At 42.4% G+C, this 22,299-nt stretch overlaps 1 protein-coding gene and 1 pseudogene across 2 annotated transcripts in view; one reads left to right on the top strand and one right to left on the bottom strand.

Annotated features, from left to right (window-relative positions):
- LOC134910195 (alcohol dehydrogenase 1-like) overlaps positions 1-22,299 on the top strand; it is a 177,551-nt gene that overhangs the window by 48,112 nt on the left and 107,140 nt on the right. For both annotated transcript variants that reach the window (XM_063917968.1, XM_063917962.1), the window contains exon 2: positions 10,939-11,040. In XM_063917968.1, coding sequence (XP_063774038.1) covers positions 10,939-11,040 — 102 coding nt within the window. The remainder of the gene's footprint in view (positions 1-10,938; positions 11,041-22,299) is intronic.
- Positions 10,140-10,258, bottom strand: LOC134943008 (5S ribosomal RNA; annotated as a pseudogene).

Below are 22,299 nucleotides of genomic sequence, written 5' to 3'. Positions count from 1 at the left end.
CACCACAGGTATACAATGTAGTTGGATGGATACTATAGTATACTTATGGACGATGAGTGACGACACAGAGGTAGGTACAGCAGTGGCCTACCGTACTGCTATATACAGTATAATGGACCTGGTGGACACTGTCAGCAGACTGCGTTTATAGTATAAAAAAAAAAAGACACCACAGGTATACAATGTAGTTGGATGGATACTATAGTATACTTATGGACGACGAGTGATGACACAGAGGTAGGTACAGCAGTGGCCTACCGTACTGCTATATACAGTATAATGGACCTGGTGGACACTGTCAGCAGACTGCGTTTATAGTATAGAAAAAAAAGACACTACAGGTATACAATGTAGATGTATGGATACTATAGTATACTTATGGACGACGAGTGACGACACAGAGGTAGGTACAGCAGTGGCCTACCGTACTGCTATATACAGTATAATGGACCTGGTGGACACTGTCAGCAGACTGCGTTTATAGTTATATAGTATAAAAAAAAAAGACACCACAGGTATACAATGTAGATGGATGGATAGTATACTTATGGACGACGAGTGACGACACAGAGGTAGGTACAGCAGTGGCCTACCTTACTGCTATATACAGTATAATGGACCTGGTGGACACTGTCAGCAGACTGCTAAACTAGTATAAAAAAAAGCCACCACAGGAGTGTTTTTCAGGCAGACAAACGTATACTGGTGGTCACTGTCAGCAAAACTGTGCACTGTACTCCTGCTATAACTGCTCCCCAGTCCCCACAATTAGGCAGTGTGAGCACTCAGCACAGATATATATCATGCAGCACACTGAGCACAGATATGGTATGGAGCGTTTTTTTCAGGCAGAGAACGGATAAAAAACTAGCAAAACTCTGCACTGTACTCCTCCTAACAGCTGCTCCCCAATCCTCCCCACAATAAGCTAAGCAATCAGATCAACTGTGTAACTATATAAACGGAGAGGACGCCAGCCACATTCTCTCCCTATCAATCTCAATGCACGTGTGAAAATGGCGGCGACGCGCGGCTGCTTATATAGAATCCGAATCTCGCGAGAATCCGACAGCGGGATGATGACGTTCGGGCGCGCTCGGGTTAGCCGAGCAAGGCGGGAGGATCCGAGTCTGCTCGGACCCATGTAAAAAAGGTAAAGCTCGGGTGGGTTCGGTTTCTCGGAAACCAATTATTAATTATGCTTTTTCTTCTCAGCTTTCATTATGTAAATTATTTCAATTTTACACTGTGGCAGAGCACCTGGATGGACGGACAGATCACCCCTTTCAGATACAGCAGAGAAGGCACCCCTGGCTGATACAGCAGACAGGGTTCCCCGGGACTGATACAGCAGACAGAGCACCCCTGGATTTATACAGCAGAGAGGGCTCCCTGGATTTATACAGCAGAGAGGGCTCCCTGGGACTGATACAGCAGACAGGGCAAATTTACTAAAGCTGGTAAAAGTGAAAAGTAGTGACATTGCCCACAGCAACCAATCAGATTATTTCTGTCATTTTCAGAAATGAATAAAAAATTAATAAACATAATCTGATTGGTTGCTATGGGCAACATCGCTACTTTTTACTTTTAGAAGCGTTAGTAAATTTACCCCTCAGAATATTTATCAAATATACATTTTCCATCTGAGCATGAAAGGATTGTCCTTTCAAAGATTCCAATCTACTCTAAATCCCCTGGAAGAAATTGCAGAAAAATCACACCTTATGCACCACAGTCAACATTTTTCAGCAAATATCAATAACACTTTAATAAATACACTATAATTTTGCATGTAAACACATATTTTTTTTAGTTACCTCACATTGGGCCTAATTCATATTTGTATGCAATTATCATGCAATGGAGCAATTATAATCAAAATGGTGGTGCAATTATCATCAAAATGGTGATGTGTTCCTCTCAGAGTTCCACTGGACTCTGAGAGGAACACATCACCATTTTTATGCATATGGTGGTCATTCCGAGTTGTTCGCTAGCTGCATTCGTTCGCTGTGCAGCGATGAGGCTAATAAACAGCACTTCTGCGCATGCATACACGGCGCAATGCACACGCGCAATGTACTATTACAACGAACGATGTAGTTTCACACAGGGTCTAGCAATGCTTTTCAGTCGCACTGGCTGCCGCAGAGTGATTGACATGAAGTGGGTGTTTCTGGGTGTCTTAAACTGACCGTTTTCAGGGAGTGTTCGGAAAAACACAGGCATGCCAGGAAAAACACAGGTGTGGCTGGGCGAATGCAGGGTGTGTTTGTGACGCCAAATCCGGAACTGAATGGGCTGAAGTGATCGCAAGCGCTGAGTAGGTCTGAAGCTACTCTGAAACTGCACAAAATTATTTTGCAGCCACTCTGCGTTACAATCGTTCACACTTCTGCTAAGCTAAAATACACTCTCAGTGGGCGGCGGCATAGCGTTTGCACGGCTGCTAAAAACTGCTAGTGAGCGAACAACTCGGAATGACCCCCATTATGCCCAGTGCTCTATATGCTGCAAGTTGATCATCATCCACAACAGTTCAGTGATAGATATCTATTCATTTACCATCGGTTATACTAAGACCATTGTTGAGATATAATCCATCACACCACAATATGAAGCCATATTGCATTGCGATCTAATACACCAGATATAACCTGGTTGTATAGACCTACCTCAACTGGTACAATTAGAGGTGTAGATGGTTTATCAAATATCCCCACCTCATTGTCTGAGCATACAATTTATGTACCCCTGACGAAGTCCCATCAAGGGACGAAACGCATTGGGTCAATCTATCTTTCTGCATTTGTGTCACTCAGTAAATCTATACCAACAAGAAACTGAATGTAAAATCGGATAACTCCGAAGACACAGCTTTGTGAAACCTTATCAATGCTCTTGATGTTTTATTGTATTTTTATGAATACATTTTACTTGACTGTATTTGAGACTTTTATTGTATACCACTGCAATTAAGTATGTGAGCAATACCATTAATCTAGCGCCCTCAGATCTGTGAATATCATAGGTGTGCGCAGGGGGGGTGCCTGGTGCGCACAGGCACCCCCTAATGTCTGGCACCCCAATCTCACATGCCTGATGCAGGGATCGCCGAGCAGGCTGATTACTGTCCCCTCTGCGCTGCACCCAGCAGGACTGCATTACTGACCGGATGCTTGGGTTAATCAAAGGTGCCACTGCCACCGACTTTCAAACTCCCGGCTCCACCTCCATGTACAAAAACAGCATGATGTGATGTGATTACGTCATGCTGCTCACATGCCCACCCATCACACCCGCCACATGCCCACCTCTCTCCTTCTATGCTATGCCAACGCCAGCCACTGATGAGGATCAGCATGCAGCCAGCATTCCTCTTAGGAAGACAAATTCAATACTGGCAGGTGGTCGGCAGCAAAATTGACAAGTCACTCGTTTTTCCAGCAGCAGCAGTACTAGTCTGCGACTGTCAGTGTCAGTGAGTGACTGACTTGTAAGTAAACTGCTGCAGCTTGCATGGGAAAGAGAGGGGGAGCCAGACCAGGCTGAGGAGGAGCAGTGTAATTGCAGTGAGTGCCATCTGGGGTGTTTGTTTGGTGCACACCACAACATCTGACAATGTATCTGCTTTATTAGGATTGGTACAAGGGTGGATATTTTATATGCGTTGACCATCAGTAGGTGCTAGACATGCCCAAAAGGCGGTGCTAGACACACCCCAGGCTCCAACGGTGCACCCCCTAATAAAATGTGCTGTGCACGCCAGTGGTGAATATGATATATATATATATATATATATATATATATAAAATAATGCCCACGGTAACAGTGCCGCTTATACACATAAAGGCCATAGTATCAGTGCCGCTTATACACATAATAATGCTCACAGTATTAGTAATGCTTATACACAAAATGCCCATGGTAGCAGTGCCACTTATACACATAATAATGCCCATTGTTGCAGTGCCACTTATACACATAATGCCCACAGTATCAGTGCCACTCATACACATCATGGCCATGGTATCAGTGCCACTTATATACATAATAATGCCCACGGCAGCAGTGCCACCTATACACGTAATGCCCACAGTAGTAGTGAGGCTTATACACATAATGGCCATGGTAGCAGTGTCGCTTATACACATAATACCCACAGTATCAGTGTTGCTTACATACATAATAATGCCAATTGTAGCAGTGCCACTTATAAACATGCCCACGGTAGTAGTTTCCCTTATACACATGTCCACGGAAGCAGTGCCCCTTATACACATAATAATGACCACAGTATCAGTGCCGCTTATATACATAATAATGCCCATGATCGCAGTGCCAATTATACACATAATGCCCATGGTAACAGTGCTGCTTATACACATAATGGCCATGGTAACAGTGCCGCTTATACACATAATACCCGCAGTATTATTGTATCAATGTAGCAGTGCAGCTTATAAACATGCCCACGGTAGCAGTGTCCCTTATACACATGTCCAGGGAAGCAGTGCCCCTTATACAAATAATAAATGTCAGTCCCACCCCACTTCCCTCATCTGTCACTGGTGTCTGCTCTAAATGGGCCACCGGCTCCTAATTCCCTCTGCAGCCCAGCACCGGGGGAGGTGGGCTAAGGGCGTTAGTCACAGTATAGCGCTGCCTGCCCACCCATCCCTTCTATTGGTGTGGGAGCTGCGGCTACACTACATTGCTGCAATACAGAAGTCTCATGGCCGGGCAAGGTGTGCTGGAGGAAATAGAACGGACAGTATTCCTTTTCTGCATACTGTTATACCCATCCCCATCCAGATTTCCATGTACCACTGGCTCTGCAGCTCTCAGTCTTAAAAAAAAATGTCCTGCAAGCTGCAGTGCCTGATGCATGGAGATCTGTCTGACTGCAGCAATCAGGGCAGCCTCCATGTCAGCATTTCTTCTGGCTTCTTCCCCCCTCCCTGCAGACAGGCTGGCATTAAAGTCTATGCACCCACCGCTGCCACCATGTCTCTCCCAAGGTCCGCGTCTGTGGCATCAGTGTCGTTTGGCACGCGGACCTCCTTCTCCTCCTCTTGTCAGCTGGGTAGGGCCTATGGTCCCGGTAGCGGCAGGTGGCCATGCCACACACCGCGCTAGTTCAGCAAGTCAGCCGGCGAGTGATGCAAGGGGGGGTGGGGCCACATATGAGAAGCGGCCCCGCATGCCTTCGGCCAATCCGGGCCTGCTTGTTAATTATAGATGGTGTTGCCTTCAGAAGTCTATGGGCTACTTACCACAAATTTCTCTTGAGAGAGATCTCAAGGATCACTATCTGAAAGGAAAAACCTGTTTACTTAAATGATCTCAAGAATTGATCATTATCCTAACCAAACACTACAACCTTATTATGAAGGAATGTGGTAAGTAAGGACATGAATACTTAAGTAAAAAATGTGAGCAGAGGGGAAAAAATTGCCTATTCAAAAGATTAAATATTCTATTTCATCTTTGGAGTAGGTCAAGACCATTGCCTATGACAAAATTCAAGACAAAAAAAGAGTTCTCATCCACTAATACTTTCAGAAGAAGGAATGACCTATATATCCCTTTCATTAATATACATCATCGAAAGCAGAATCCTCAAGGTACAGAATACTTATTGGGCAATGCTCAAATAAGGAAATTTAGTAATCAGGACAGCATCACCTCAATCAATATCACAAACCAATATTTTTGTAGAAAATCTAGGAGGACAATGAGAGAGGAATAGAAACATAAGGAGAAAACGAGGATCATGAGGAATATGAAGGAAACAAAGAACATGGGATTCACCAGAAAACATCCATCAATCTACCATAATTCACATCTAACCTTACACAAGTGACCACATCAGCTATATCTGATGCTCCTCCAAGTAAACACTTCAGTTGATCAGATGAAAACTCAGAAGCCTTACTGGTATTAGAAGAATGTGATACTATGGGCCTGATTCGGAGTTGGATGTTGAATGCATGCATTGCTGATATGGATGCAGTTTTCTGGTAATGTTTTAAGTACTGCACATGCATCCCGATAATTATCTCAGAGACACAGAATGAATTTGGATGCAGGGAGTGTGGATTTTAGTGGGCATTTTTGGAGGCAACAAAAGGGGGAGGCAAGAAAGATGCAGGTGATTCACTAACAGTGACTGTATCTATATATGCAGAACCGCTCACATAGGATGCCATGTTCAGACAGAGAATCTGCTCTTGCAAGTTCCACGTTTCATTGGTGTCTTAAGGTACATCTATAGGCGCGCCAAGACACATTTACACAGCTGCTAGTGGGCATCTCTCTGTGGACAAAATTGGTTTCACATTAGCATAAAGATGCGAGATGTGGCTGCGTCAAAGAATGCAGTCGCTGTCAAGTCTGCATCTGACTCACAATCAGGCCCTATACCTCCAAACCCAACATATACTCCTAGCCCTGTAGGCAGATATTTCACCTTAGTAAAGTGCACATAGAATCCTTTTTTTAAAGACTGAACAAAAATATTGGTATAAACACTTTCAAAAGAAGTGGGCAGTTTGCCAATGAAAGTTTATGCACACTGATTCAGGGTTGTTAGCAAACCTAAAAAGCAAGAAACTGTGGGCAAAACCATGCTGCAGTTCAGGTGAGGCAGATGTAAGATGTGCAGAGAGAGTTAGATTTGCGTGGGTTGTGTTCAAACTGAAATCTTAATTGCAGTGTAAAAATTAAGCTGTCTTACATTTTTGAGTTACATGTAAAAAAGCAGCTAGCATTTACCCTGCACAGAAAAAAATATAAATGTATTTGCTCCTCTTGTATGGCAACATGGTTTGTTCCAGACACACAGTTAAGGGCATTTTTTATGCTCTACTTACAAACAGGAGTTTATTCTGATGTCACTGTAAACTGATGTCTGCTGATCTGTTACAATATTATGAAACATCAATAAAATTGATACATACAGTAGAAGCGATTGGGACTCTTGACTTGCACCATAAAGACTCACCACTACTGGACTTTTAGAAGGGCTCTTGGATTCCTGTCCTTTGGCAGCAAACACGCTAACAATTAATAAAACAGTTTCCCAAGTGTTAGCTGGCATGAAACCCTTTTCAATTATATACATTTTCCAATAACAAATTAAATTAACAAATTAATTTAGTCTGACATCAGGATCTACAAAGGGATGTCACTATTCCTCCGCTTAATAGTTTTTTAATTATTGCTTCACTGAACATGAGCTCTAAAATGTCCACTATTTCAAGGAGTTACACCATTTGTACACTGCTTTTACGCTTGCTTATATTACAATTGTTATATACTAGTGGAAGATTATACTGCTTTTGATATATTTTATTTATTTCATAATATCTTCCTCTCCAGTAATTAAACTGTGATTGTGATCACTTGACATTTAATATATACTGTAGGCTTTATTGATTATTATATTTTGCATCTGAATATAAGGTTGACTGTTTTTTTTCCATCATCACAGTATTCCTTAAGCTCTGCTACTGTATATTCCGTTTTGTACAATTGTAATATTTGAGATTGAGGCTGAGATTGAGGCTGCCCTCTCTAAGCAGCAGGCGGTAACTACTAGTACTCAGTGCCAGAGGGTATTATTAGAGGTCTATACATATTACTGGAACAATGACTATGTAAATGCACCCTGATCTGTGGCATGATTTGAATTCTATGAGAACAAAAAGATAATGGTCTACATTTAAGACCAAAATCCACCACAGAAATATGTAAAATTCCATGTCCAAATATGTGAATAAGGCACACAGTAATTGTAACAGTTGTCAAACTTTATCTCATCAGCACTGCCTCCTGGTGGCCACACAATGTCAGCTAAAACTCCCCATCAGATGACCAATTAGCTAACATAATGAAAACATACTGGGCCTGATTCAGAGTCACATGTTATGCCAATATTGACGCAGACAGCCAATGTTTTTTTCTTATGCACATGTATAGAAGTTACACAGTGCAGGCGTCCCAATGGTTTCTGCAGGGAGATGCAGAAGAGACCTGAGCACAGTAGATGGATTTCAGTGGGCATTCCAGGGAGGTAACAGGGTGTGGCAAAGCAGACCAGGGCTATGTCACACTGTAAGCAACTGCATCTGAAGACACAAAGCCACTCACAGGAAGCCATGGTCAGATGGAGAAACTACACCAGACTTATGGTCGTTTTGATGGTATGTGCGATGGTGCGTCTAAAGAGGCACAGAGATAGAAATGCAGCACTGCAAGATGCTGCAAGTGTGCGTCTCAGTGTTAAGGAAATCAGTCACAAAATTATCATATAATGGAGACATGGCTGTGGCAAATGATACAGCCGAGGTCACATCTGCATGTGACTCAGACTTAAGCCAACAATACCACTGCCATATACTATTAGATCAGATGTGTCCACATACATATTTGCTATATCCCAACATGTATATCACAGTTTTGCATGCGATAGACTTAGAGATTTAGCCGTCTTGTGATTTTTCCTAACTTGCTTCTTTAATATGTTACTTTATACATATTCTATTATGGCAAGCAAAAATTTAAAAATACATCCACTCACTACTCGTGAAAAACAGCTTAGCCGCGTTTTGCATGTTGGGGGTAATTCCAAGTTGATCGCAGCAGGACATTTTTTAGCAGTTGGGCAAAACCATGTGCACTGCAGGGGAGGCAGATATAACATGTGCAGAAAGTTAGATTTGGGTGGGTTAATTTATTTCTGTGCAGGGTAAATACTGGCTGCTTTATTTTTACACTGCAAATTAGATTGCAGATTGAACACACAACACCCAAATCTAACTCTCTCTGCACATGTTAAATCTGCCTCCCCTGCAGTGCACATGGTTTTGCCCAACTGCTAACAAAATTCCTGCTGCAACCAACTTGGAATTACCCCCGTTGTGCAAAATTTTGCAATATAGCAAAGATGTAAGTGGACACATCTGTAGATTAGAGCACACATAACCGCATTTGTCAGGCATGCTGGAAGATTTTCATGCCTAGCAGACCAATTATTGGTGCTCAGTTACTGCATAGTTGCCTACCCTCCCTTAAATAGCAGCAATCTCCCTCATTCCCTGAATAGTCCAGCAATCTCCCTGATTGCACCTTACCCCAATGATGCAGCTGTTACATTCTTGGGGAAAAAAAGAAATCAGAGCTATATACAATTATACATTTAAATGGGCTCATCAGTGCAATTTCCCAGCATTGGTTATTTGGCACAATGATCCCTATGGTTACATGCATTTTAAATAAGGTTTGTCATGGCCACTTACAGTATATGGAAGCTCTTGTAAAACACAATACACAAACAAATCCTGAAACCTACTTCAACAAGTAGATCTTACTAACTTTGGGGCTCATTTACATTTGGATGTAAGTCATTTTTTTGACGCGCCTCTCAGATGTAGCAGTACATGTCCACGCTGATAGGTGTTACTTTCACAATCTCCCTGAAATGCGTTTTCAAAAGTAGGCAATTATGAGTTACTGCCATACACTATGCACTAATTGGCTCTATCAGCTGGTAATTGCACAGTATAAGGCCACCATAACGAAGTGTGTGCTTCTATTTTTGTTCCAAAAGAGATACATACTGTATGTTTCACCAATGTTGATGCTGTCAGTAATCAATATGCCATTAGCATTACATTGATGGGAGATTACACGAAAAAAGAGGAAAGAAGACTTCTGTTTGGGTGCACTCTTATAGCAGAGAAAGATTGGATTTTAAAATCTCTTTTCATTAGCTATACATTAAAAATAAATATTAGGGTGTATCAAAATACAGACAGACAGTACAATTATAGGTATTAAAATATAGGTATTAAAATATAGGATCCAGTTGATAGGTAGGAGAGCACCTGACCACCCTGTGTGGGTGTGGTCTGTTTACCATGATCTCTAGGACCGGCAATCACATAATCTAATGTGAACCAACTAATTGGACTCATGGGTATTACAAATTAGTGGTATCTAAGAATAGTGGTATCTATAATGGCTCTCTGGTAGCCCTGGTACCTGGGGAAGTTCCCCTGGTAAGTTGTACTAGTAAATCAACTATAATCGCAATACTGAGACAGTTGTGGCAGGAAGGACAGAAAAAGACTTTTCTACTAAACTTGAAATTTCCAGGTGGTCCCCCATACAAGTACTGACCCAGCCCAACACTGCTTAGATTCCAAGATCAGACGGTATTGAGTATATACAGTGTGGTATGATAGTAGATAAATGATTGTATTACTGCTACGGAGTCACTGATGAGAGTGCACTTAATAAGTGGTGTTACATAAATAGTTATTCTAGAAAAGAACAGCAAAAGAAGGATCTGCTTCCGGCGTTAGACAGAGGGATTAGGTGCGCTAGCATGGTCCTGAATCCCTATTGTACAACCTCTGAATCATTGTTGAGAGTTCATATATAAAGAAAAAGCCATTAGCATTACATTGATGGGAGATTGCAGAGAGTGTTGTAATGTTATTTAAAGCATTGTAATTGTGTCGGCATTATAACTTTATGCACAATTGAAAAGTGTCATGTTTAAAGTTATAATGCCAACACTGTTACAATATTTTAATACTCCAACAGTTTTGCTAATGCCAACAGCATCCACATCGACTAGTTACTGTACTGTACTTTCAGATCCAAAATGATGGGAGCCCTAGCAGGGGTAGAAAGCATAACAATAATGACAGCAATGGCTGCCTGAATTCCCTTTTTAGCAGAACAACCTGCAGTTTAAACTGTGAAACATCAATTACATCAAATGACAACTTGTTCATTACCAAAGTAATTGGTAAAAGTAAGGGCGTTCCATGTTATTATTACTTTTATTCTTATTTATTAGTATTATTACCTCAGTAATAATTATTGTGCTATTTTTATAATGAATCTTATTTTTACTTTTAGACAATCAGATGTAAGGCTGCGGTATGCTGGGGACCTAAACAGCCGCTCACCATTGAAGAGATTGAGGTTGCTCCACCGAAGCATCATGAAGTTCGCATTAAGGTGGTGTTTACTTAAGATCAAAAGATTATTTAATATAAACATTATTAGTCTTTTTTCATATAAAATAAGTTAAAAATTACTTATAAACAATGTGAGTGATACAAAATTTATCAGCTAGCCTATACAGATATTACAGATTGCAAAGCTAAAATGTTGGTTAGTTTTATATGTATACTGTACACGGTCGAGTCACATTATTATGACCACCAGCTAATAGCCAGAGTAACCGCCGTGTGCAGCATGGACAGCTGCTAGATGGTCTTTTTTTTTAAATAAACGATTTATTGGGTTTTACAACATTTTTCCATTGATATATATAGAAAATCAATAACATGCCGACAATATTGGTACATTGTTAACTTCAAGGCATCAAAGTACAATGAGAAGAAAAACAAAAAACAAAGGATGACAGTCAGTGCAAAATAATGGCCAGAAATTCGGGCAAAGGACTACGGTGTACAAAACATTTGCTACATCCAAAAGAATGATGAAAGAAATTACAAACAGTCTTGTTATTCAAATCCAATGTACCAGGCATAAAAGGATAACTTCAGAAAAATTTATATGAGGTATGCTAAGAATAAAAAAGGGGGAGGGTGGGGAGGGGAGGAACACAAAACAGAGGGAAGGAGGGAAAAGGCAGTGGTAACTCCGAAATACAAAAATAAGTTATCGTGGTGGATAGGAATTACATTAGCTTCTGTCTTAAAAACCAATCAGTGCCCTCAAACACTGTTTGAAGTTGATCTTGTATACTCTGGGGAAGTCGAACTATACAGTCACCCCATTTTTTATAAAACTTTACTACACCAGTCTCAATCTCTGGAAATGCAGCACTTCGTTCATAATAAAGTATTTTTAAAATATCTGACTGAAGTTCGTGTAGAAAAGGGGGGGATCTGGAGATCCAGTGTCGTAAAATAAGTTTACTGGCGATGGTCAAAATAACCGTTAATATAGGAGACAATCTAGTTTTGCATAGTCCTAAATCCTATTCATCGAAGTTCAATAGAAGGCAAGGGATAGGGGCTTTGATAAGACATAGAGAAAAAAGTTTATTGACATAAGTGACAACTTTATCCCAAAATCGTCTGACCTTCCTACATTCCCAGAAGTTATGAAAAAAATCAGCTTTACTGGTATACATTTTGGGCATCTGCACGTTTCTTCTGCTACCATAAATTTTCTCTGTGCTTGAGAGATGTATGCCCTATGTATAATTCTTAGATGTGTTTCCTGCAGTGTCGCAGAGGGGATACGTTTAAGGGTGGCCTCACAATGATCAGTCCAAACAGTAGATGACTGAATGGAAGGAATGTCTCGTGTCCAGCTCCTATGGGAGCGAGACCAAACTGCTACCGTAGATGGCTCCAACAAAAATGGATATAAATAACTAATTTTGTATGGTTTGATTTTAATGTAAGCCATAGTTTCTAGAATCACATCTTTGGGTTGGGACACACTTGGTTTTACAGTTTTGGTTTGAGCATAGTGCCTAGCCTGTAGATACATAAAGAACCACCCTCTCTGTAGACCAAAAGTATTTTGGAGATAATCAAAAGTGCGGATGGTGCCACCCGGATCAAAAATGTCTTTTACCGCTATTATCCCCTTCGCTTTCCAGTTCAGATACAACAAATTATCTAGACCTGGAATAAAACTGGGATTTCCCCAAAAGGTAGCAAAAGGAGTGTCAGTATGATCCCTGTGTAAGCGTTTATTGATGGAACACCAACTTCTATAAACATCTGCAAATAATATATTTGAGTGAATGGGTGCAGGGATCAATGATTTGGGAGAGTGTAATAATGCGTTAGGAGAAAAGGGGAAGAAAAGTGCATCTTCTAGTGCAGTATTGGTAAATACGGAGGTTTGCCCCAACCAGTCTGAGATATATCGAAAATGAGTTGCTTGGGTGAAAGTGGTAACATCTGGCACAGCAAAACCTCCCTGCGCCTTTGGAAGAATCAATTTTGAAAAAGCAATGCGTGGCTTCTTACCTTGCAACATAAATTTAGTAAATTGAGCATTTAGGGCTTTGGTATCCCATCTTGAAAGACAAAGAGGGAGCATTTGTAGTATATACGAAAGTTTGGGAAATAACACACTTTTTATGACAGCAATTCTACCGGATAATGAAAGGGGCAAATGTGTCCAATGGTTGATTAATTTTACAATTGAAGCCAGTATTGGTGGAAAGTTGACCGAATAAAGTGAACTTAAAGTAGTTGAAATAAGAATCCCAAGATATTTAAGAGGGGTGTGACAAATAGCAAACCTGGCTAAGATGGGGTGTGATGTAAAATAATTAGCTTCCGTCACTATAGGCAGGAGCCTTGATTTTGAATAGTTCACCTTAAAACCTGAAAATGCACTAAAATTGTCTATCGTGGATATAATAGCAGTAAGCGACTGTAAAGGCTGAGATATAAATAACAACATGTCATCTGCAAAGAGGCTCAACTTGACCTCTACATCATTAATTTTAATGCGAGTAAACAGGGAATTTGAACGGAGGGCTGCTGCCAGTGGTTCCAACGCCATAGCGAAGAGGAGGGGAGAGAGAGGGCAACCTTGTCTCGTGCCCTGGAAAATAGAAAAAGGGTGGGAAAGGTAGCAATTACTTAAAATTTGTGTAGAGGAGCCCTTATATAGCCTCTGCAGGTTCAGAATAAATTCATTGGGGGTGCCAAATCTGCGCATACAATTAAACAAGTGTTCCCATGCTACCAGATCGAAGGCTTTTTCTGCATCGAGTGATAAAATTGCGCTGGAACTCTTTTGGTTAGAGGATTCTAGCCATTGCATAACTGTGAGGACTTTCCTAACATTCCCTGCAGAGTGACGCCCCATAATAAACCCTGTTTGGTCTTCGTGTATGATAGTTGGAAGAATGAGTTTAAGTCTATCAGCTAAAATTTTGGTATATAGTTTATAATCTGTGTTCAGGAGGGAAATTGGACGATAGAAGCCGGGTAAGAGAGGGTCACGTCCAGGTTTATGTAAGAGTTTCAACAGGGCAGAATTAAAGTATAGAGGGGGGTCAGATCCTGATATAAGCAAATTAAAAAAGGCTAGAAGGGTATCTTCTATTTTAGGGCCTAAAATCTTATAAAAGTCATTTGAGATTCCATCTGGGCCTGGAGCTTTATTGGTTTTAAGTTGTTTAATAGCATGTCGTATTTCATCAATAGATATGGGCTGCATTAGGGATGAGGCTTGATCTGGGGACATGTGGGGGAGGGTCACTTTGTCCCAAAAGGCAACACCATCTTCAATACTAGTTTTTGATGAGGCATATAACTCAGAGTAAAAGGCATGTAAAATATTAGAGATTTCCTTGCCACAAGAAGTGGTCTTACCATTCTTATCTTTAAGAGCTTTAATTGTACTAGAGGTGAGTTGGCCCCTAAGTAGGTTGGATAAAAGCTTCCCCGACCTATTTCCATGTCTATGAAATTTGCAGGCAGAGTTAAAAGTATATTTGGACTCCGCTTGGGATAACATATTATCAAAAGCCGCCTTTTGGGACAAATATGCCAGTTTATTGGCTGAGGTAGGTGTAGTCTTAAATAACTGGTAAGAAGCAGTCAGATTGGTTTGTAATTCTACGTAGGAGGAGCAAAACAGTTTGTCTTTATGTGCGCAATAAGAAATAATCTCTCCTCTAAGCACAGGTTTAAAGGCTAGCCAAAAAAGTGTGGGGGAGGAAGCTGCGATATCAGCATTGTGAAATTGATAGTTTACCCAGACGGTTTTTCAATGCAGCTCTAAACTTTAAGGAGTGAGATAAGTGGGAGGGGAAACGCCATTGTTTGTATGGGCCCTAATCAGTAACCAAAGCAATTTTAATCCAACACAGAGCATGATCGGACACACAAATAGGTTCTATATTAGAATCCAGGAGACGTGTAAATAAATGCTCAGACATAAAAATGTAATCTATCCTGGAAAGAGTACCATGAGCTGCAGACAGACAAGTGAAATCACGCTCTAGAGTAGGGGTGGGCAAAATACGGCCCGCGGTCCGGATGCGGCCCGCAAACCGATCCTGTCCGGCCCACTGCCTCCCACCAGCGAGCAATGACAAGCGGCCCGAACGGCTGAGCTGCTTGTCATTGCTCTGAGCTGCAGTACCTCCAAGCTGCCAGCGGCGCCTCTCTCCCCTGCTGCTGCGTTGTAGCAGCCTCCTTCCTCCTCCAGAGTTCCCAGTGACAACGGCTGGGTTCATCTGAAAAGGGGCGGAGCTACGTGGCGAGGAGGGGGCGGGGCTACACGGGACCTCAGGGGGCGGAGCTACACGTGACAAGAGCCAGACTTGTACAGAATAGATCCATCCTTCCTGCCACTGCCAGCCAGCCAGATCAGTAAAGTTAATGGGAAAAGTGAGTGAGAGAAAGAAAGGGGTGTGTGTGTGTGTGTGTGTGTGTGTGTGTGTGTGTGTGTGTGTGTGTCTATATTTGTGTGTGCGGGCAGTGGCGTCAGTCTGTTTTTAGGTTTGGAGGAGAGATCTTTAGCTCTCGCTGTACCAACCCCTCCCGTGTTCTGTCACCATGTCACCCCCGTGTTCTGTCACGTATAACCCCCCCGTGTTCTGTCACTGTCACCCCCCCGTGTTCTGTCACCGTGTCACACCCCCATGTTCTGTCACTGTCACCCCCCCCGTGTTCTGTCACGTATTACCCCCCCGTGTTCTGTCACTGTCACTCCCCGTGTTCTGTCACTGTGTCACACCCCCCGTGTTCTTTCACCGTGTCACCCCCATTGTGTTCTGTCACCGTGTCACACACCCCGTGTTCTGTCACCGTGTCACCACCCCCATGTTCTGTCACCGTGTCACCCCCATCGTGTTCTGTCACCATGTCACACACCCCATGTTCTGTCACCGTGTCACCCCCACCGTGTTCTGTCACCGTGTCACACACCCCGTGTTCTGTCACTGTCACCCCCCTCTACGTGTTCTGTCACTGTGTCACAGTGTCACACCTTTCCCCAGGGGCCATAAGACACTGGATAATTTGCTTGCAGCACAATAATTATCCTAAAAAAAATGTTAATGTGTAAAAGGGGGCTCTACCTGCTGTAATGTGTAAAAGGGGCTCTACCTTCCATACTGTGTAAAAGGGGCTCTATCTGGTGTAATGTGTGTAAGTGGCGCTGTGTGGCGCAATTTGAATAATAGAGACTATTGTGAAGCCTAATATGAATCTGTATTATTTTTTGCCCACACCCCTTCCACATAAAGCACGTCCCTATATTTTTGGCAAGTGGGGGGAGCTGCTATTTTGTATGTGGCCCTCGGATACTGACAGGAAATGTCAAGTGGCCCCTCAGCTGAAATAATTGCCCACCCCTGCTCTAGAGGGTGGGAAGCCCTCCACACATCTACCAGATGAAGTTGCTGGAGAATGTAAGGTATGCCTAGCTTTGGGGCCCGGCGTTTGTCGCGTATAGGGGAGGAAATGTCCATCTGTGGAGATGCCACTATGTTAAAATCACCCCCTAAGAGGATAGGTACAGTACCATATGCGTACATTTTGGACACAATTTTAACAAAAAAATCCCTAGAATATACATTCGGGGCATAAACATTACATAATATATATCTAGATTCATCAATTGACACATCAGCTATTATATAGCGACCCCGGGGGTCGATTGACGAGGAGTGCACAATGGTTGCTAATGACGCCTTCACTATGACAGCTACACCTCTAGCTTTAGAGGTGAACGGGGCAGATAAAAGAACTTTCCAGCGTAGTGTGTTTAGCTTTAACATTTCAGGGGGTAGCAGGTGGGTTCCTGTAAGTATGCTATATCAATTTGCATTCTGTTCAGGTATATCAATATCTTCTTCCTCTTAGCTGGGGAATGAAAGCTACCGACATTGAGAGAGCCTAATGTTAGACTAGCCATACATGAGATGATATATAAGTAAGCAAGCAAAACAGAATCCCAGACCACTCATTGAAAACATTCCACATGATAATAAAATAAAAGATACAACAAAATCGGAGTTGCGAAAGGGAAGAGGGGGGGTGGGGGGTGGGAAGGAACAACTGGGGAAACAAACATAGAGAATATACCCCGGTAAGGAAGTACACTCCTATGTTACGCACACAGGCGAGGTGAACTTCCGGGTTTAGATCTTCCCGCGTCAGACTAACAAGCGGGTAAGTTGTAACAAACATAAAACATAACAGGGTAGGTGCTCCTAGCCTCCATAAAAAGAACATAATTATTCATGAATGAGTATATATGAGGGCAGGGCACAGAGCCAATATAAATCAAGACGCAAAGCAGCAACTAGATGAAATATAAAAGGGTCACATGAGCAAACATTGCCAAATGAAACAGGTAAACCCCTATATCAATAAGCATTATTGATATAATACTGTTTATAGCCAAATATAATCTTAGTAACAATTGCAGGAGGACAAATATGTATAACTCTAAACAGGGAGAGTAATTAGATCATGAGTGAGGTCTAAACCGGTGAAAGAAGACAACCTGGCAATAACAGCAAGAGATTAAAGAACAACAAAAAAAATATATTGTTAGCAAGGAGACCACAAGGTGCTCATATATTGCCGGTTGAAGGTGTAAGTTAGTATACACAGAGATCACGGCTAAACTGAATGTGGACATCTCTTCAGGGATAGATAAGACCAAATAATCACAAACTACAGGTCTCATTAAAGATCAGCTGGGTCCTCAGAGGGGCTGCAATCTGTCTGAGCAATTTCGTGCAGGTATCCCTCTGCATCATCGACAGTGGAGAAGTCTTTAAATGCGTTGCCCTCAAAGAGACGGAGACGTGCTGGAAACAACAAGGCAAATTTCCTTTTATCCTTCATCAACTTGGTACACAGAGGTGCAAAGTCCTTCCTTGCTCTCATTACTTCAGAAGAATAGTCTTGAAAAATAAACAGTTGAGATCCCAACCATTTAAGATCCCTGTTTTGCCGTGATGCTGCCCAGATGGCTTCCTTGTGGACAAAGCTGAGAGTTTTGAAAATGACTACACAGGGACCCAAGCGGTGCGCTCGTTCTATAACCAAACCCGTACAGTCTTCACCAATATCCAGTAAATCAGGCAGGGTAGATTGTAAAAAAGTAAACAGCTCAGGGCCTTTGAGTGATTCAGGCAATCCCACGACACGTAAATTGCATCGTTGTGACCTGTTTTCAAGGGCGTCGACCTTTGTAAGTAGTTGGTAGTGGGATTTCTGTAACTGTTCATATTGTGTTTTGAGTTCAGTGACCTCTTGGAAAGTTTCTCCAATACCTTGCTCATTATTTACCACTGTTTTAGAAAGTTGCTTCATTTGCGACTTCATATCACGTATGGCTTGTTGCAGTTTGGCTGAATGTGTATCCATAATCGGTCCCATAGCCACTTGTACCGCTTTCACTACATCTGAGTACGTAACAGGGTTATCAGAGGCAGGTACAGGGGTGGCTGGGGTAAGTTGTGAGGGGTGCAGGGCGTGCTGTGAGTGTTTATCAGTGCCAGCAGCATGTGTTCCCACCTGAGTTTCAGACGCGGCGGCCATCTTGTATTCCGGCCGCCGACGTTCAGACTTAGATTTTTGCACTTTGGGGGGCATAGATGCGGATAAAAACTTGTCCATGTGGTGCCCCACACTCTCCCCTTCGGCCAACTGCAAAAACCGCCGCGGTCCACGGCGGAATGGAGGCTCTGTGCGGCCCGATGTTCAGAGGTGCAGGAGAGCTATAGAAATCAGTGTCTCCTCATGCAGGCACCGGAACCAGAAGTCTCTGCTAGATGGTCTTTACTGTTCTTTTAGACACACATATTATAGCCCCAAGGCTCATTTTGATGGTGACCTTCTCCATTGTTGCGTCTCAGTCGGCCCTCATGTCCCTTCATAGATGACATTCACCTCTCACATCAATGGCTTGTGGTGCTCTGCAGTTTTCATGTCGGTTATTTGCAACGGTGCCATTTGTCCCATCCTGATATACCTTCACCACAGCAGCAGGCGAACAGCTAACAAACAGGTGATATGTATGCAAACAGCCTAGTGCACACCTTATAGACCCACCAAACCAGCGCATGATATGTGATGTACTTCATGGGCTACACGCTGCCGACGTCAAATGTGGGAGGTGGTTTTGATAATGTGACCTGAACGTGTATAATATGTATACCCCAAGGAAAGCTATGAATTGTGTCCTCTGTAGTGTATCTATAATAGGTTTGATGTGTGCGGGGGAGCAGCAACCATTTGTTCAGTGCTTTCCTCTCCGGAGTCCTGTGTATGCTGTGGCAGACCTGGAAAATAACCTGGAAAATGGCACAGCGGCCATCTTGCTACGCGTGCCTATGCTGTGCACAAACTGTTCAATCAGCTGGCTCCTGACAAGGCAGAGGGGAAATTAACCCCTACAGCACTTGGGGATTATTTCTAGGGGTAACACATAATAACAGACTAAGGGGTCTATTTACTAAGCCTTGGATGGAGATAAAATGGATGGAGATAAAGTACCAGCCAAACGGCTCCTAACTTCCATGTCACAGGCTGGGTTTGAAAAATTGCAGTTGGGAGCTGATTGGCAGGGACTTTATCTCTGTACACTTTATCTCCATCCATGGCTTAGTAAATAGACCCCTAATTAAGATAATTGGAAACTTCCAATTGCTTTATTGTTCCTCAGGAGGAAGGGTGCCAGAGTAAGTCTTGGTGATTTATCCTAAAAATAATGATTTTCAGTCCTCTAATTGAATAGCAAAACCCCGTTGCTGCTGGGAAAATGGGGCTTCGCAAATTTCCCACCGTCAATTGAATTCCCCACTAAATGTCCTACTTTACTCTCCTCTCTTAGCTTCTTAAAACAAGCCGACAGGATCTTCTTTCCTCTATTCTGATGTCTTATCTCAAGTATGCTGAGCTGGTAGAGGAGAGTGGTTCACAGTATGAAACCAATAGAGCGACTGCAGAAATGACGTAACAGGTGGTACAGCAGTGTCGTAGGCAGTTTTTCAAAGTGGGCCAGCATATGGTCATATGTCATTTCACTGCTCCTACTGCCTCTTAGCTATAACAGGAAGAGGGAAATTATGTAATACTTGCGTCACTGCAGCTCATAGTTTCTGTTCTGGTCATAACATGTTATAGCTTAGTACGCATGAACTTAGCGCTCATAAACATACATGTTATGCTGTATGTGATCTATGTGCAGCCTGGATATCCTGGGGATTGGCAGCTCTGTGTCTGTGTGTATTAAGCTGCTGTTTGGCACCGGGGATCATTAGGCTACACTCTCCTTCTAAGCTCGCCCCCAGACTCCTTTGAAACTACAGTAGCCAAAGGGATTCAAAACACAAATGTGTGTCAGTCCCCTTTCAAAGCGCTCCCTTTAACTTGCAGCTGTGTTTCTTTTTATGTAGCAGATCAGCCTCAGAACTGCTTAAGCAAAAACTTGTATCTTACACCAGAACAAAAAAAAGACTTTCACAGCGCTGTTCTTAAAACCAGTCTCTAAAGGATACCAGGATTTCCAAATCAATATAAATTAAATTATTCATATATCTGATCCAAAAAAAAGGGCAATTATATTCTGGTATATTTGAATGGTATTATTTCTCCAGTGTATACCAGGTTGTTCAAATAATAATCTGTTATATGTCCACTTAAAAGTAGAGATGAGCGGGTTCGGTTTCTCTGAATCCGAACCCGCCAGAACTTCATGTTTTTTTTCACGGGTCCGAGCGACTCGGATCTTCCCGCCTTGCTCGGTTAACCCGAGCGCGCCCGAACGTCATCATGACGCTGTCGGATTCTCGCGAGGCTCGGATTCTATCGCGAGACTCGGATTCTATATAAGGAGCCGCGCGTCGCCGCCATTTTCACACGTGCATTGAGATTGATAGGGAGAGGACGTGGCTGGCGTCCTCTCCGTTTAGAATTAGAATAGATTAGAGAGACACTTGATTTACTAATTTTGGGGAGCATTAGGAGTACTCAGTAGTGTACAGTGCAGAGTTTTGCTGATAGTGACCAGTGACCACCACTTTTATTTATAATCCGTTCTCTGCCTGAAAAAAGCGATACACAGCACACAGTGACTCAGTCACATACCATATCTGTGTGCACTGCTCAGGCTCAGGCCAGTGTGTTGCATCATCTATATATATTATATATCTGTCTGACTGCTCAGCTCACACAGCTTATAATTGTGGGGGAGACTGGGGAGCACTACTGCAGTGCCAGTTATAGGTTATAGCAGGAGCCAGGAGTACATAATATTATATTAAAATTAAACAGTGCACACTTTTGCTGCAGGAGTGCCACTGCCAGTGTGACTAGTGACCAGTGACCTGACCACCAGTATATAATATTAGTAGTATACTATCTCTTTATCAACCAGTCTATATTAGCAGCAGACACAGTACAGTGCGGTAGTTCACGGCTGTGGCTACCTCTGTGTCGGCACTCGGCAGCCCGTCCATAATTGTATATACCAGTGACCTAACCGTGGTTTTTTTTTCTTTCTTTATACATACATACTAGTTACGAGTATACTATCTCTTTATCAACCAGTCTATATATTAGCAGCAGACACAGTACAGTGCGGTAGTTCACGGCTGTGGCTACCTCTGTGTCGGCACTCGGCAGCCCGTCCATAATTGTATATACCACCTAACCGTGTTTTTTTTTTCTTTCTTTATACATACATACTAGTTACGAGTATACTATCTCTTTATCAACCAGTCTATATATTAGCAGCAGACACAGTACAGTGCGGTAGTTCACGGCTGTGGCTACCTCTGTGTCGGCACTCGGCAGCCCGTCCATAATTGTATATACCACCTAACCGTGTTTTTTTTTTCTTTCTTTATACATACATACTAGTTACGAGTATACTATCTCTTTATCAACCAGTCTATATATTAGCAGCAGACACAGTACAGTGCGGTAGTTCACGGCTGTGGTTACTTCTGTGTCGGCACTCGGCAGCCCGTCCATAATTGTATATACCACCTAACCGTGTTTTTTTTTTCTTTCTTTATACATACATACTAGTTACGAGTATACTATCTCTTTATCAACCAGTCTATATATTAGCAGCAGACACAGTACAGTGCGGTAGTTCACGGCTGTGGCTACCTCTGTGTCGGCACTCGGCAGCCCGTCCATAATTGTATATACCACCTAACCGTGTTTTTTTTTTCTTTCTTTATACATACATACTAGTTACGAGTATACTATCTCTTTATCAACCAGTCTATAT

The sequence above is a fragment of the Pseudophryne corroboree genome, chromosome 1 (assembly GCF_028390025.1).
Source record: "Pseudophryne corroboree isolate aPseCor3 chromosome 1, aPseCor3.hap2, whole genome shotgun sequence".
Classification (NCBI taxonomy): Eukaryota; Metazoa; Chordata; class Amphibia; order Anura; family Myobatrachidae; genus Pseudophryne; species Pseudophryne corroboree.
This window is presented reverse-complemented; position numbering and strand designations above follow the sequence as displayed.